Source organism: Taudactylus pleione, unplaced genomic scaffold (assembly GCF_031769625.1).
Source record: "Taudactylus pleione unplaced genomic scaffold, aTauple2 ptg000960l, whole genome shotgun sequence".
In the NCBI taxonomy this organism is placed as follows: Eukaryota; Metazoa; Chordata; class Amphibia; order Anura; family Myobatrachidae; genus Taudactylus; species Taudactylus pleione.
In genome coordinates, this window is record NW_028285361.1 from 510,593 (window position 1) to 528,062 (window position 17,470).

Consider the following 17,470-nt stretch of genomic DNA (forward strand, 5'->3'; position numbering starts at 1 on the left):
ACCAACCAATCAGCTCCTAACTGTCACTTTACAGACTGTCTTTGAAAAATGACAGTTAGGAGCTGATTGGTTGATGCTTTATCTCCATTTACTTTATCTCTCAGAGGCTTAGTACATAGACCCCAAAGTACCAACCAATCATCTTCTGTCATTTTCCAGACTGCATTTGAAAAATGCTAGTAAACGTGGGTACACACCTAGCAGATATATCTGTAGATGATGGTCGTTCATATTCACTGAATGACCATCATTTTCCAGGCAGCCGCGGCTCCCACTGGCCGGGGGAGGGTCAGGGGCGGGTCTGCACCCCTCACCGCGGCTGTCGCTGCATGTGTACGGGCAAACGGCTGATCGTCCGTATAAACTTGCCAGTGGACAGATATATGTCCTTCGGCTCTGCAGCACGTCATTCACAGACATATCGCGGGTACACACTGGCCGACGGGCTCCAGATATTTTGGGCGATCAATTGTTCGGCCAATATATCTGTCAGTGTGTACCCAGCTTTAGTAGAAAATTGGTTGGTACCTTATCTCTATACACTTTATCTCTCTCCAAGCTTTGATAATTCTCCCCATAAATCTCAGATTAGAATAATGATGAATATTCATCAGATTCTTATTGTTACCATAACTATACAGTCATGCTAAAATACTTTATTCATCCTGTAATTGCTGTGCATGATAAAATGGATAAAAAAAAACAGGTAAAATTTCCTTTTTATTCTACACAAAGGCTTTTCAAGTTGTAAGTGAAATAATCCCATTCTGTTGCATTGTAAAGGGCTGAATTGAAGCCGGTGGGGTTTACAAACATCCAGTCCTTTGTAGTTTAGAGGTTAAAGTAATTTTATTGGATTCCAGGAATGTTTTGTTGTGTTTACACTTTACACCATTTTATAACTGTTTGGATTTAAATAAACATGTCATTGTTTTGTATATGTGCAATCAAGTCCTACAGAAAAGTTGACAAAAGCCTCTATTCTGTAACGCTGTTTAGTTACACACTAGCTTCCTGCTAAATGGACCTATTATATATTATACTACAATGTGCTATATTATTGCTCACTGTCTGTATCTTTTGTCATTTTAACATAATGTGTTTTCCCCCCAGTGCTCTTTTCTGCCAAAATTTCAAATACGAATAGAAACAAAATTTGAAAATAATAATGGTTGCAATACACAGGTAAGCATCTCTAACTGTATCTATGTATTTGAACTTAAAATGTAAACTATAAATGAGCATCGAAAAAGCAAAACGCTGTCTAAATGTAAGGTTCATCCGTTGCCTCCCTGACTTTAATTATGATGGTCTTAATAGCTACAATCGATAAGAATTACAGCCAAATCCCGGTGATTATACCTATTTTAGTTTAGAAAATAATTCATAGGTTGCTCACTGCACACCACCAGGTGTCTGTAACCATGACCCCATAGCAAATGACTGACATTTCCATTTACTTTTATTTTTCATATCATAATGGAAAATCACATTTTAATGCATATGGCATAATAAAGGGATGATAACAAATTTACACTGTAATTTAGTTTATTTTAGGCATGGTGTTCCAAATTCCGGAAAAATATAATACTAATCCAGAACTGCTAGATAATTTATATAGTATGTGTACTTATGTACATACTTATGTAATCTCAAGTAAGTACCCATACCTAACAAACAGGAGGTAGTTAGTGTCACCTGAAGACATTGGGCCTGATGAAAGGTGGATGCAGTGTTGATTTCCTGTGTAGTAACAGCGGCCATGTTCCAATCAGTGGCGTAAATAGGGGGGTTGGCCGTGGCTCGTGCCCGCGGTCAATGACAGTGGTTTCAGTCAGTGTAGTGCGGACCACACAGAGGGGTCTATTCACTAAGCCTTGGAGAGATATAGTTGGAGAAAGATGTCCCAGCCAATCAGCTCCTAACTGTCAGTTTACAGGCTGTGTTTGAAAAATGACATTTAGGAGCTGATTGACTGGGACTTATCTTTCTCGTTTTTATCTCTCTTATGGCGCGTATTCACTACATGAGAAAAATGAGTGATTGAACGATTACGACTTCGTTATCATTCAATCGCTCATTAATCGTGCAGTGAATATGCCGGCAATGACCAGCGATGTGCGCTCCCACTGGTCGTTGGCAGCATTTGTCATTGCCTGAACATGCAGGCCAACCTGCCGATATCGACAGATTGTGCATGTTCAAGGATGAGGGAGGGTGCCTGCACTGAACGGCATATCGTTCAGTGTGGGCACATTATACACTGCACAGGATGATGAACAATTGAATGATTACAATGTTGTAATGGAACAGTTGTTCCACTCTCTGTAGTGGATACGCACCTTTAGTGAATAGACCCCAGAGTGCAGTCCACACTACACAGTAAAATAAACACACCGCTGCCAGACCCGGGTAGTGCACTTGTACTACCCGGTGGCGGTGTGTCTATTTTAGGAGCCAATGAGAGTCAGACAGACTTGATTCACACCATTACGCTGATACAGCCTCTGGCTTTAAATGCTCTTTGTACAGACTGGGGGCCTAATTCAGACCCGCTCGCAAGCAGGTCGATGGTGCCCTAATGCGCATGCGCACGACGGAGGGAGCTCCGTCGTGCGCATGCGCGAGACTCGCATAGCGACAGCAAGCTGTCGCTATGGGTCTCGCACCAAAGGGGACATGCTGTCGATGGTGAGTGACAGCACGCCCCCTTTGGTGGGCGTGCCGGGGGCGTTGCTGCCCAGACAGGCGTTCCCATGGGAACGCCTACCGTCTGGGTCCGGCCCCACTGACATCATTAGTGATGTCAGTGGGAGTGCTTTTGGCTCTGATAGAGCCAAAAGCACTCCTGGGCTTGCGACAGCGAGACCCTACCGCAGGGTCTCGTCGCAAGCCCGATGGTCGCGATGGTCATGACCATCGCGACCATCTTTTTGGCCGCTCGCATAAGCTGTGGGTGGTCACCCACAGCTATGCGAGTGGCAGGAGGCTGCTCCATTTTTAGGTAGGAGGGCACTGATTCAGAGCGAGCGCTCTGGTCAGAGCGTCCGGCTCTGAAGCAGGCCCTGGGTTCCAAGGAAGAGCTGGTCATTGACAGATGAGGTCCATAGATGGAGGGTTGTGCAATACTTCAATAAGTCTGTCTTTAATATGACATATTGTGCATATTTCAATCTGCATAAAAGCACAGATAAGTATATTTTCTCAATGACACGTATTGCGGCAGTAAGAAATTAATTATCAGGGAAATGTAAGAAGAAAAAAAAGGATGGACATGGGCTCTGAAAGGAGTCCATCCTTACAAAGCAATGCCTAATATCAGAGGTCAAGCTCCAAATGGCAAATCTTATCGTAGCTGTATACAATTTCCCATATTGTAGTTCCCTACACTTCTATGGGGACTGGATTTGCAATCAAAAATAGAGGGACCACAACAGCTATCTCTAATATCTGCTGCGATATGCTCTTGAAACATAACGTGTGGAAACTTGGAGGATTTTTTGCACAAAAGGCTGAATAAGTGTCTCCTATAGATATACTTGACTACTCTGCTGGAATGGCCAGAAGGCTCCCGAAAATTGGATGGCGCTCCCGGCCGCCGAGAAGATTGGGAAAGTCTGCCAAGCCGGCCAATTACGCATTCCGTGCTAAATCACATCATCGTTGCCCTGCCTCCTACTTCACAATGCCAGTAATTACAGCATTGTGTAGCAGGGGGTGGGCCACAATGACGCGATCACGTCATCATGCCCATTGGCGCACTTTCCCGCGACAGGCTCCCGGAGGGGGCAGCTAGGAAGCTGTCAAGTAAGACTATAAAAATATTATCACAATTTGCTATATATGGCTTTTATTATCATCACAATGCAGAAAACATGTAAAAAACGTTTGTGAACCGATTGGACAGTAATTGAATTACTGATTCAGCGAAATATGCTACTGGCATTATTGCTGCGTCTGTGTATGCAGCTGCTAGGCAAACATATGCAGCTGCCAGGAGTGGTAGTGAGAAACCCACCTGCGACTTTGCAAATACAAGCATCTGCATCAAACGTAGCATCTGCCTGCACAGACACAGTATCGGTTACAGATCTTATCGCAGTTCAGAGTAAGTGTATGGTGCCACAGAATGGCCACGGGAAGAGAGACGCCAGAGCCACATTTCCTGCATACACGATCACCTTGGCAGGCAGCGCCCGAAAATTATAGCGACACGGCTGCATTTTACCGCCACTCCCTTGCAATTGTTTTGGCTCATATATACTAATGTACAAGTGTGGATCACCTTTAAATAGGTTCAAGATAAAAAGTACTAGAATGCACCGCCAGATGCCATATACTATCAGGGAATTATTTATTTCCAGTTTTGCTGAGCACACTTCATTGAATATAATCGCAGCCTCAACAATAAACAATGCAAAATGCACAGAACAAAGCCAGAAAGTGTATTTAGTAAAAGGCACATACAGTAGGCCATGTACAAGCCTATGTGCTAGGTATTTGGAGGTGGAATACCACTTTAGTATGTTCCTATCAAATATATTACGCACTAATATTTAAAAATATTTACACTCCACATCATCAGTATACAATGAGCTACAATAGCTTGTAATATAATATTATACTTTGTTATGGTGTTACATTTCAGCATGTATAAATTAAATATTCCATCCGAAAGGATCGAAGTCTCAGAATACCTTGTTCTTGCAAATCACAATAATTTGGGTCTCAACTATAGTGTAAAACAAAATCATACTTCCAGTACATTAGAAAAGCAAATACAGTACGTGCAGTTGGCGAATTCCAGTTACCCTGGAAATGTGAACATTTGCATTGCAAAACAGAAATTACTAACGCCAGAGTTATTTGCATTAATTTGAAAAGTCACTCAAATGTATGTACAGTATATAATCAAAAACACGCAAATAATAAAGGTCTAGCTAGTAACTAGGGGTGTGCACCGGACACTTTTCGTGTTTTGTGTTTTGGTTTTGGATCTGGATCTTTCTTCGTGTTTTGGATCTGGATTGGTTTTGCCAAAACCACCCTTCCGTGTTTTGGGTTCTGGGTTTTGTGTTTTGGATCTGGATTTTTTCTTAAAAAATAAAAAAAACCCGCTAAAATCACATAAATGGGCCTTTTTTTGTTCCTACGCTATTAATAACCCCAATAACATTAATTTCCACTCATTTCCACTCTATTCTGAACACCTCACACCTCACAATATTGTTTTTAGGCCAAAAGGTTGTACCGAGGAAGCTGGATGACTATGCTAAGCGACACAAGGGGGCGGCACAAACACGTGGCCCATCTAGGAGTGGCACTGCAGTGGCAGACAGGAAGCCAATCAGCGTTATGGTGCCCATTTGCATGTAGCACGAACCCGGGAGATCCGTGCTACATGCATCTGTGTGATTGGCACAGAGCAATGACAGGTCCGTGAGACCCGTCTGTGCTGCTGTGGTAAAAAAAAAAAAAAAAACCTGTGTAAAAAAAGAAAAAAATGGCGTGCACCCCCCCAAAAAAGAGCAACCAGCCCCGGGCATTAGTAACCCAGTGCTGGGTGTGCTTAAATACAGGGGACAAACGACGTAGGGGTCCCCTGTACTTAAGCACAACCAGCACCGGGCTAGTCAGAACCAGCGCTGGTTGCCAAAATACGGGGGACAAACGACGTAGGGGTCCCCTGTATTCTGCGCAACCAGCTCTGGGCTCTGATCCGGTCCTGGTTCTGGAAATATAGGGGACAAAAAATGAGTAGGGTTCCCCTGTATGTTCCAGAACCAGCACTGGACTTTTTCTAGCGGGGGGCTGATGCCACAGCCAGGGGAGCCCTTTCACCGGGCCCCCCAGCCGCAGCATCAACCCTGACCGCTAGTCAGCCCAGGCCGGGGATCCCTGGAGAGCTGGGGACCCCCCCAATAAAGGGGTCACCCTCTCCAGGGCACCCCAGGCCCAGGCTGATAGCCCGGGGCTATCCCCGCCACCCCTGGTGGCGGTGGGTGGCGGGTTGATTGTGTGGTGTGGTGTAAATAAAGAATATCAAACATTGTCTTTACAAGTAGAACTGCAAGTCCCAGCTAGCCTGCCCCGCATGCTGGTACTTGGAGAACCACAAGTACCAGCATGCAGGGCATTAAGGGCCCACTAGTACCTGTAGTTCACCTGTAAAAAAAAATGTTTAAAAAAACACAGGACACACACACCGTGACAGTATAAGTTTATTAAACATACATACACACACACACATGTACACATACTCACCTATGTAACCTGTAGCATCGGTCCACTTGTCCGGTAAAGTATCCCTAGGGGACCTGTGAAAAAAAACATACTCACCATCTCCTATGCGAGGTTCTGTCCTCTTCGTTCCAAAGTAGGCATCCCCGGACTTGGCAAAAAAAAAAAACGAAAACGCGATCCACGAACTTAGTACCGTTCTATAGAACGGTACTTCCCGAATGAGAGCTTAGCGGCGGGGTATCACCATGGAAACCCCGCTGCTAAGCGTTCATTGGCTGAGAGAGGTCATCTCCCGTCTCTCAGCCAATGAACGGCTCCCTCCATTGTAGTCAATGGTGGGAACCGCAGGGTAAACTTTAATAACCTTGCGGCTCCCAGCATTGACTACAATGGAGGGAGCCGTTCATTGGCTGAGAGAGACGGGAGATGGCCTCTCTCAGCCAATGAACGCTTAGCAGCGGGGTTTCCATGGTGATACCCCGCCGCTAAGCTCTCATTCGGGAAGTACCGTTCTATAGAACGGTACTAAGTTCGTGGATCGCGTTTTCGTTTTTTTTTTTTTGCCAAGTCCGGGGATGCCTACTTTGGAACGAAGAGGACAGAACCTCGCATAGGAGATGGTGAGTATGTTTTTTTTCACAGGTCCCCTATGGATACTTTACCGGACAAGTGGACCGATGCTACAGGGTTACATAGGTGAGTATGTGTACATGTGTGTGTGTGTGTGTGTGTGTATGTATGTTTAATAAACTTATACTGTCACGGTGTGTGTGTCCTGTGTTTTTTTTAAACATTTTTTTACAGGTGAACTACAGGTACTAGTGGGCCCTTAATGCCCTGCATGCTGGTACTTGTGGTTCTCCAAGTACCAGCATGCGGGGCAGGCTTGCTGGGACTTGCAGTTCTACTTGTAAAGACAATGTTTGATATTCTTTATTTACACCACACCACACAATCAACCCGCCACCCACCGCCACCAGGGGTGGCGGGGATAGCCCCGGGCTATCAGCCTGGGCCTGGGGTGCCCTGGAGAGGGTGACCCCTTTATTGGGGGGGTCCCCAGCTCTCCAGGGATCCCCGGCCTGGGCTGACTAGCGGTCAGGGCTGATGCTGCGGCTGGGGGGCCCGGTGAAAGGGCTCCCCTGGCTGTGGCATCAGCCCCCCGCTAGAAAAAGTCCAGTGCTGGTTCTGGAACATACAGGGGAACCCTACTCATTTTTTTCCCCTGTATTTCCAGAACCAGGACCGGATCAGAGCCCAGAGCTGGTTGCGCAGAATACGGGGGACCCCTACGTCGTTTGTCCCCCGTATTTTGGCAACCAGCTCTGGTTCTGACTAGCCCGGTGCTGGTTGTGTTTAAGTACAGGGGACCCCTATGTCGTTTGTCCCCTGTATTTAAGCACACCCAGCACTGGGTCACTAATGCCCGGGGCTGGTTGCTCTTTTTTTGGGGGGGAGGACGCCATTTTTTTCTCTTTTTACACAGGTTTTTTTTTTTTTATTTACCACAGCAGCACAGACGGGTCTCACGGACCCGTTAGTGCTCTGTGTCAATGACACAGATGCAAGTAGCACGGATCTCCTGGTCCGTGCGTGCATCTGTGTCATTGAAATACACAGCAGCACAGACGGGTCTCACTGACCCATCTGTGCTCTGTGTCACTGTCAATCACACAGATGCATGTAGCACGGATCTCACGAGTCCGTGCTACATGCAAATGAGCACCATAATGCTGATTGGCTGAGAGCCGTGACAGACGGCTCTGTCAGCCAATCAGCACTTTGCCCATTAAAGGCAAAGGCATTTTTTTTTAAATGGCCGCTCGAGGCAAAACCTCGAGATCCGACAGCAGATCTCGAGGTTTTGCCTCGGGAGAGGGATCCGGGGCAGACAGGGAGATCCGAGCTTGGGCTCGGATCGCCCCGGATCCCCGAAGTTCGGGTGGGTTCGGTTCTCAGGGAACCGAACCCGCTCATCCCTACTAGTAACACATTCAATTTTATGCACCAATATAAACAGGTGAAAAATAACACCGGCTAAATTAGTGCTCTAGTCAAATGCAAAAAGGGTTTTTAAAGTGTAATACAGGCTTGGCCAACCTGTGGCTCTTCAGCTGTCGTGAAACTACAAGTCCTAGCATGCTTTACCAGCTGATCGGTGGGAGGGTAAGCTAAGACTTGTAGTTTATAATAAGCTGGAGAGCCACAGGATGGCCAGGCTTGGTGTATTATATCAGACACTTCAACAAAACGTAAAACTGTCAATGATAGGTACAGCTACCCTGCCGCTAGTTTTATTATACAGACTGAAATTATATCATATGTCTGTCTGGCTCTATCTCAACAATAAAGTTTTCCTCTCTACTGTGGCGGAAACCTACCAATTAGACCACAGAAAACATTCATATACTGCATGCACTTTGGGTATACCATTATTAGTATTAGTTATTATACTTGACTCCTAAATTTTGGGAGTCCCCATGGATCCCAGAAGAGCAGGTCACCCTCCCGCATTCTGCCCACTTCCTAGAGAAAAGAAATGGATGTGGGTGTGATTACCCGATTCTCAGCAAATCATATCACCCTGGCCCACCCTCTCTACATGATGATGTGACTTGTGGATTTATGCTGTGGGGCAAAAATGAAGTGATTTCTCCCACACCCCACTGTGGCCACCTGCATCTACGCTCCAGGATCTTTCCCTGGGGAACAAAAGAAAAGTAAGCATGTATGCATTACTTTTCTGGCTAAGAGGTCAAATTGTGGGGTAAATGTAATATCCTGGGTGATGCAGTCACGTTGACGTGAGTCTGCCCAATGTTTTAAAGGGGCAATCATTTAAAAGGCAAAACCAACCTTATTTTGCCTTTTAAATGATTGCCCCTTTAAAACATTACACAGATTCGCTGGAAAAGGCAGATATCTGCAAGTCCCAGGCTCTTACATTTACCCCATTGTCTTATGTCTTGAGATATGGCATTCTTCTTGAGAATTTGTTGTTACCATATATTGCTATGATTTATGCATAACTTTCATGTTTTCTCACAGTCCCATACAAAGGGAAAGTCTGTTCTAAAACTATTTCCATATCAATTTCCTCTGTTATGAATAACTATTGTCCCACTGTATTATCAAGCTGAGATCTGTTGGATAACAGAAGACTTGATCATCATAGTGATATTGGACAAACTGCAAAAAGTTACTCTTGACCTTTGACACTGTATCTAGAGGCCACAAGTCAGCTTTAAATTTTATTTCACTATCTTCAGTTGGACATGTTTTATTTTTTACTTTTTGATATGCTGCCTGAAAAAATTAAATAAATATTCTAGACCAATTGTGTACAGTACAGTAGTTTGGGAAACAATAGAAATTACTGGTTTTAATTTTTGTATAGGGTATTCCCTGGTTTTCCCATAAAATCAAATAACTTTTACAGATCCTTTGCAGTGCTTTTTAGATTTAACAATGCTCATCTTTATCATGGTGTCTGTCTTGCTCAGATACCTATAGCTAACAAGGCTATTACTTATATACCCTCTAACTATAATAACATGTATTGGTTTATCAGATCTTCTCTGAGTAACAGCAATAAAATTTAGATAAGCAAATATAAATCTGTATAATAATAAATATCTAATGGCACTGGGTATGTAATTTTTATTCAGCTGTGAAAGGGGTACTGCCAAAAACATCTGAACATGGTGAAACAAAAAAAGAAGCAAAAATAAATAAATAATAAAGGCTTGGTACAAATAAAAAAAAATACATTTAATATAACAAATTGTTAAGATACAATGAATAACAAATATATACACATATTTAAGGGCCTGATTCAGAGTCAAATGCAATGTCGATATCAGACGCAGTTGAGTGATTTTTGTCTACTATCCATGTGTCGCACTGCGCACGTGCCCAGAGTGTGTGATATTTATTGAAAATGTATTGGGCAGTCCTGGGCGGTGACTGGTAGGTGACAGGGAGGTGGCTATGTGGATGCATAAAGATGGCCTGTTTTAAGGGTGAGTTATGGGAGTGTCATTGAACTGATATTGCTCACATTGGAGGTCATACGTTGATGGACAATCTGCACTTAGCATTGGTCTGGTGCAAGTTTGGTTGTGTCTAAAGATGCTCCAAGCAGTATTTCAGCGTCTAATTGTGTTCAAAGTGGCTGTCTCAGTCCTTGCACATTCAGATGCATGGCTTTATACCAGGTGAGGGCTTGTAGTGGTATTTGCATAAAGTCGCGAAGCAGGACAGGCAAAAGATGGACACACGGATGCTGCAGTGTCCAATTCAGAAGACTAAAGGTGGGTACACACCTGACAGATATATCTGCAGATGATGGTCGTTCTGTGTGTATGAACAACTATCATCTGTGCTGCAGCGGGTCCTGGCAGCTGGGGGGCGTGTAGGGGGCATGGCCTAATAGCGGGATGCGTGGCCACGCCCCCTTTGAGGGAAAAACATTTGCAGCGCGGGGGAGGGGAGCGCTGTGTGCCCCTCAGCCCGGCGCACAGCCAATGGGGGGCACGATCAGCGTGATCGCTCCCCCCTTTGGCATAGGAGACTGCTCGGGCTGCTGCTTTAGCAGCCTCGGACAGTCTCCCAGTGCAGCCCAGCACACAGCAGCGTGTGCTGGGCTGCTGTGGATGGGGAGCTGTGCCAGAGTCGAGTATGTAGTATCCACTCACGGCTCCCCCCGCTCTCTGCACACTTGCCCGTACATACATGCCGATGGACAGATATGTCTGCAGACATATCTGTTCATTGGCTGTGCAGCACAGCCAATGCGATATGTCTGTGAACGACATTGTTCACAGACATATCGTCTGTACACACTGGCCGACGGGGTCACAATATATTGGTCGATCAATTGACCAGCCAATATATCGGCCAGTGTGTACCCAGCTTAAGGGGCCTATTCATTATGTTATTTATTGGGAGATGGGCAGCCCTGATAACTAACATTATATCTTACCGCGAGCACTGGAGCAATTCGCCATTGTTCCGGCATGGAGACATCAGATCTGAAGATCAGCTGTGTCCGTGAATGTCTTTGCTAGAGGTAAAAATTAGTACGTCGAGTCTGACCCGGCAATGCTAGTGTGCCTGCAAGAACTGGGCTTCATGCAGGTGCACAAAGCCCCGGCGTCCAGCGGAAGTGGCGGAGGGATCCGAATTGATAATCTTTGCAACCCAGGACTCTTTTTCATCTGGAGATGGCGAATATTTCTGCAGTCAACCTCTGGAAGTATTGTAATTTCACAGCTCAATGAAGTTAGGTCCCTATACTTGTGTGGAAGGTGGACAGCGAGCAAAATTGGGGCTGAAAGGTAAGCAGGAGATATCAGTGATATCTCCTGCATACCTTTATAATGAATAGCTCCAATTCTTAATTTATACAAAAGTAGGGGAAAATGTTAATTTTCACCAGCATTTGTATAAATTTAGTGATGATGAATAGATCCATAGACACTTAAAAATATTGCAAAAAGGAGAAAAAAATGTATCAGTCTCCAAAAGATATTTTTTCCATTCATGATTCATTCAATTTCCAGACTAGATAACTATCCCTTTTTGACTAACTATTTTTGCAATACCCAAATGGTACTGGACTCTAGATAGATCTGCAGCAGTGCTTATCTGATAGACTATATTATGTAATTTGCTGCAATTTTATTACAGCTAGTATCTTTCGGAGACTGATACATATTTTCTCCCTTTTGCTACATTTTCAAGTGCCAGATTTAGAGTCACATGAAATGCTGATTTTAATGGAGATGAGCCATCTTTGATCTAAACAATGAGCACAAAGGATTATTAAATACATAAGGTACAGTCGATACAAACGCAAGCGCACCGGTCCCAGTTACAGTCATCAATCCTGAGGTCTATGGTCATCCAAGAGAATGGCTACTAACTGGGACCGGGACACAGGCTATATACCCTAACAGATCATGATAGCAACAATGTAGACAGACAAACATAATTCCATTGGTTCTTGCTCTTGGTCTTTGTAGTGCGCTGTAGTTCATAGGACAGTTCACTAGGGGTATGTCCCAATTCTCCAGATTACATTGTCTTTCTTTAATTGATTTAAACTAGATAGAGACATTACATTACAGTGTATACATTCTAACCAATAATTTACTATATTCCATAACCATCGAATGCAAGATGCTACTCCCTCGCTGATAGATTCAGATATCTGGAAATAAACAGTGTGTCAGTTTAGTACCAAACATGCCATGTTTATCATGTTGTATACCATTAATATCAAATACATACATTTTACATCATAATGAATAACTTTAATATAAACCATAATGTGCAGGAACCTTTTATGAGTGCGTGTATATTTATGATTATATGTAAGTATGCGTTTTGTGTCTACATGCAGTGTAAAAGGTGTGCTGTGTGCAGGGTTTGTGTTACAGCGCAATACATGCACTGTGTGTGTTTCTATTCATAATTGCAACTGTATATATATATGTGTGTACGCATTGTGGATACCCATGTGATCGTTTAAGTGTATATATACATATAAATATACCAATATATATATATATATATATATATATATATATATATATATATATATACATAACTCCAAACAGTAATATTACTTCTGTCTGAACTAAAATAATGACAGACAATGGAGTTTGTCCTGTTCACAGGTTGAGCAAGCTTTGGCAAGGAGTCTGATAACTTTAACAAAAGGCTTTCCTATGTGTATTCAGAATACAATTGTTAGTCCCTCTTAACCACATCAGCATGGGACACAAGGCCTACAATTTCTAACGATAGCTAAACGTCTGACAATTGTTTCTAAATCCACATTCAGAACACTCTCTCTGAGCATATCAGTGTCTGTGTTATACTTCAATTGCCTCAGACACACTGTTTCTATATGCGAAGTAAACACTCACAGTATCTTTGTGTATTCTTAATTATTTGTCACAAACATGTCCACAAGACTCGTCTGTCATCACTGAATATATGAAGTCTTTACAAATATATTTATATATTTGTATCCGTGCGTATTTATTATATATATTTTTTACAGTGTGCAGTAACACGGCAGATGCACACAATGCTAAAATAGCGCAGTGCACAATGATATTATACCGACTACGCCAGATGGCGTCGTGCAGACAACGCAAACATGGCATCTTCAGATATTAATTTTACAATTTAAAAAATTTTGGAAAATCTCCACCTGCCACAGGTCCGGAGCAAGTTTTGATGGTGCGCCTGATGGTGGCATCTAAAGGCACACCAGGCGGTATTACAGCATCTACACACACTAAAAGTGGGTGTCTCATTCCTTGCACATTCATACACATGAATGTACACCAGTGAAGGGCTTTGTAGTCAACTTGTATACAACTATGATGTTTGAAGCAATTACACCAAATGTACCAAAGTTTTCCAAAATATCAGTTTAGGCTTTTCATATAGTGCTAAATACTGTATTAGTACATCAAAGTATTAACTTAGGTCATATATTTCATTAGTCCACGTTTTTACTGGGAAAACACAATTTTAAGACTCCAGAAATAGGGATGTGGTTTGTCAAAGGTCAGATGTTTGTTTGGCCAATTCTTGGGCATTGTTTAGGTGGTATAAGTTTTTGCACCTCTAATTTCCTGCCCAATATAATCAGTGCAAGGACAACGCATAACTGAATAAGTGTAAATACTCTCTGCAAATGCTATGGAGACTGAACTTCTGATTTACAGTATGTAAAGATGGATTGCTGTATGCTTTTTTGTTTTTAGGTATTTGGTGAAAAGCCTACGCCAGAGGATGATGTTTGTTTGATTGATATAGCCGATGATGACCTTCCAGAAGGTTATTACAAAAAATCAGAGGTAAGAATTTAAACCGTAATCTGATTTGTACAGTGCATCCGGAAAGTAGTCACAACGCTTCACCTTTTCCACATTTTGTTATGTTGCAGCCTTATTCCACTTGAATAAATTCTTTTTTGTCCTCAAAATTCTACACACAATACCCCATAATGACAACATGTAAACAGTTTTTTGTGTTTTTTGCCAATTTAATTACAAAACAAAAGTAAGAAATCACATGTACATAAGTATTAACAACCTTTGCTCAATACTTTGTTGATACACCTTTGGCAGCAATTACAGCCTCAAGTCTTTTTGAATATTTGAATATGATGCCAATAACGTGGCACACCTATCTTTGGGCAGTTTTGTCAATTCCTCTTTGCAGCACCTCACAAGCTCCATCAGGTTGGATGGGAAGCGTCGGTGCACAGCCATTTTCAGATCTCTCCAGAGATGTTCAATTGGATTCTAGTCTGGGCTCTGGCTGAGCCACTCAAGGACATTCACAGAGGTGTCCTGAAGCCACTCCTTTGATATTTTGGCTGTATGTTTAGGGTCGTTGTCCTGCTGAAAGATGAACCGTTGCCCCAGTCTGAGGTCAAGAGCGCTGTGGAGCAGGTTTTCAACCAGGATGTCTCTGTACATTGCTGCATTCATCTTTCCCTCTATCCTGACTAGTCTCCCAGTTCCTGCCACTGAAAAACATCCCCACAGCATGATACTGCCACCACCATGCTTCACTGTAGGGATGGTATTGGCCTGGTGATGAGCGGTGCCTGGTTTCCTCCAAACATAATGCCTGGCATTCATGCCAGAGAGTTCAATCTTTGTCTCTCATGGTCTGAGAGTCCTTCAGGTGCATTTTGGCAAACTCCAGGCGGGCTGCCATGTGCTTTTTACTAAGGAGTGGCTTCCGTCTGGCCACTCTACCATACAGGCCTGATTGGTGGATTGCTGCAGAGATGGTTGCCCTTCTGGAAGGTTCTCCTCTCTCCACAGAGGAATGCTGTATCTCTGACAGAGTGACCATCAGGTTCTTGGTCACCTCCCTGACTAGAGCCCTTCTCACCCGATCACTCAGTTTAGATGGCCGACCAACTCTAGGAAGAGTCCTGGTGGTTCCAAACTTCTTCCATTTACAGATGATGGAGGCCACTGTGCTCATTGGGACCTTCAAAGCAGCAAATATTTTTCTGTACCCTTCCCCAGATTTGTGCCTTAAGACAATCCTGTCTCGGAGGTCTACAGACAATTCCCTGCACTTCATGCTTGGTTTGTGCAGTGCACAAACATGGTTTGTGCAGTGCACACACATGGTTTGTGCAAGTGTGGGACCTTGACAGTGCAAGGTCCCACACTTGCACTGTCAAATGTGGGACCTTATATAGACAGGTGTATGCCTTTCAAAATCATATCCAATCAACTGAATTTACCACAGGTGGACTCCAGTTAAGCTGTAGGAACATCTTAAGGGTGAGCAGCGGAAACAGGATGCACCTGAGCTCAATTTTGAATTTTGAAGGCCATGAATACCTATGTACATGTGATTTCTTAGTGGGGTTTTTTTTATTACATTTGCAAAAATCTCAAAAAAACTTTTTACACGTTGTCATTATGGGGTATTGTGAGTAGAATTTTGAGGCCAAAAATGAATTTATTCCATTTTGGAATAAGGCTGTAACATGTCAAAATGTGGAAAAAGTGAAGCATTGTGAATACTTTCCGGATGCACTGTATATGGGTGTGACTTTTGGTACATGGTAAATCTACCGCAACTGCAAAGGGTGCAGCCACTATGAGGCTTGGAAGGGAGGGTGGATGGTTGAAGCCACAAGAAATTGATCGCAGACCGGTGGCCTGTGAGTCCAAAGTGCCATCACTGACTCATTCTCCAAATTTTGCTAAGGAGCTTAGAGATGTCCAGGGGTGTAGGTGTAACTAAGAAAACACTAGGAGAGACATTTATCAACAGTATGATGCCAATTTGTTCCTGGCTATGTCCTTTGCTGTACGAGAAGGCTACAAAATGTGATCATACTTACTGCCTTATTTGCATAATTATACTTAATAGAAAAGTAATGAAATAATATTATGAATGGATGTAGTTGGATCTGCAATCTTATAATTCCCTGTGTCTTGCTATTGTAACAAATAACAATTGAAATATAGGTAACTAAAAATATGCAAATAACATGAAGATCTCTTGTAGACCATGAACCTTAACTCATAGAAATAATTGTATATATTTCATTTTAATAGGAATAAGATTTCATTTTAGAAATAATAATCCACTGTATATTGTAGGACCTCAGAACGTTCCATTCAGAAAAGACTGGCCGAGGACCATTGCTGCAGGACTGGCGAGAGACTACGCAGCCCATTATGTGCTCTTACAAATTAGTAGCAGCCAAATTTGAGGTCTATGGATTTCAGTCTAGAGTTGAAAGCTTCATACATAAGGTAAGTATTCTAGTGCCAGCAAAACACACTCGTATAGATGATATATATGTATAAGATGTGTCCTCATACATCTAGCCTCAATACCCGATGCAGCACGACTTGCCTGGCGTGAGTGAGCCACCAGGTCTCGCGCTACTCTGATAGCATCAGATGTCTTTTTTGCTGAAAATGCATCTAAGTTGCAATGTGATGTAACTAGGATGCACGAGCAGCCTGTGCTGATTAATTTGGTATGTGACACTTGAATATCTGTGTGCACCGAGTGTATATATGAAGCACAGTGGAATTTGGAATGAAAACAGCTGCTACATCGTAGCACTTCATACACAGATACAGAGACTCGTTCGCACACAGATATACAAGTGTCACATATCATTGCAACTTAGACACAAAAACAAAATGCAAAGAAGATGCCTGGCTCTAGCAGAGCCTCATGGTACCTGGCGCGCCAAGAGAGACTTTTTAGCGCGACTGCAGCAAAGATGTATAAGGACACATCTGTAAATAATTGTAAAAAATTGTAACGTTTACAATAAATTGCACTTCCTAAAATATGGTTAAAGCAATAGAAATAACTGAATAAAAGCTGTGCAGCCTCAAGCTTTAAACACTTACTTATACCCTTAGGGCCTGATTCAGAGCCGAACGCTCTGATCAGAGCGCTCGCTCTGAATCAGGGCCCCCCTCCATGAAAATTGAGCGTCCTACTGGACGCTCGCATAGCTGTGGGTGACCACCCACAGCTATAGCGAGCGTCCATGATGATGGTCGCGGTGGTCAAGACCATCGCGACCATCGGGCCTGCGACGGAGACCCTGCGGTAGGGTCTCGCTGCCGCAAGCCCTGGAGTGATTTTGGCTCTATCAGAGCCAAAATCACTCCCACTGACATCACTACTGATGTCA

General features: G+C 43.3%; 1 protein-coding gene across 1 annotated transcript in view; it reads left to right on the forward strand.

Moving 5' to 3' along the window:
* LOC148473150 (cytoplasmic phosphatidylinositol transfer protein 1-like) overlaps positions 1–17,470 on the forward strand; it is a 52,736-nt gene that overhangs the window by 15,701 nt on the left and 19,565 nt on the right. Inside the window, exons 3-5 of the mRNA XM_088460031.1 lie at positions 1,114–1,185; positions 14,031–14,123; positions 16,410–16,565. Of these exons, the coding sequence (XP_088316157.1) occupies positions 1,114–1,185; positions 14,031–14,123; positions 16,410–16,565 (321 nt within the window). The remainder of the gene's footprint in view (positions 1–1,113; positions 1,186–14,030; positions 14,124–16,409; positions 16,566–17,470) is intronic.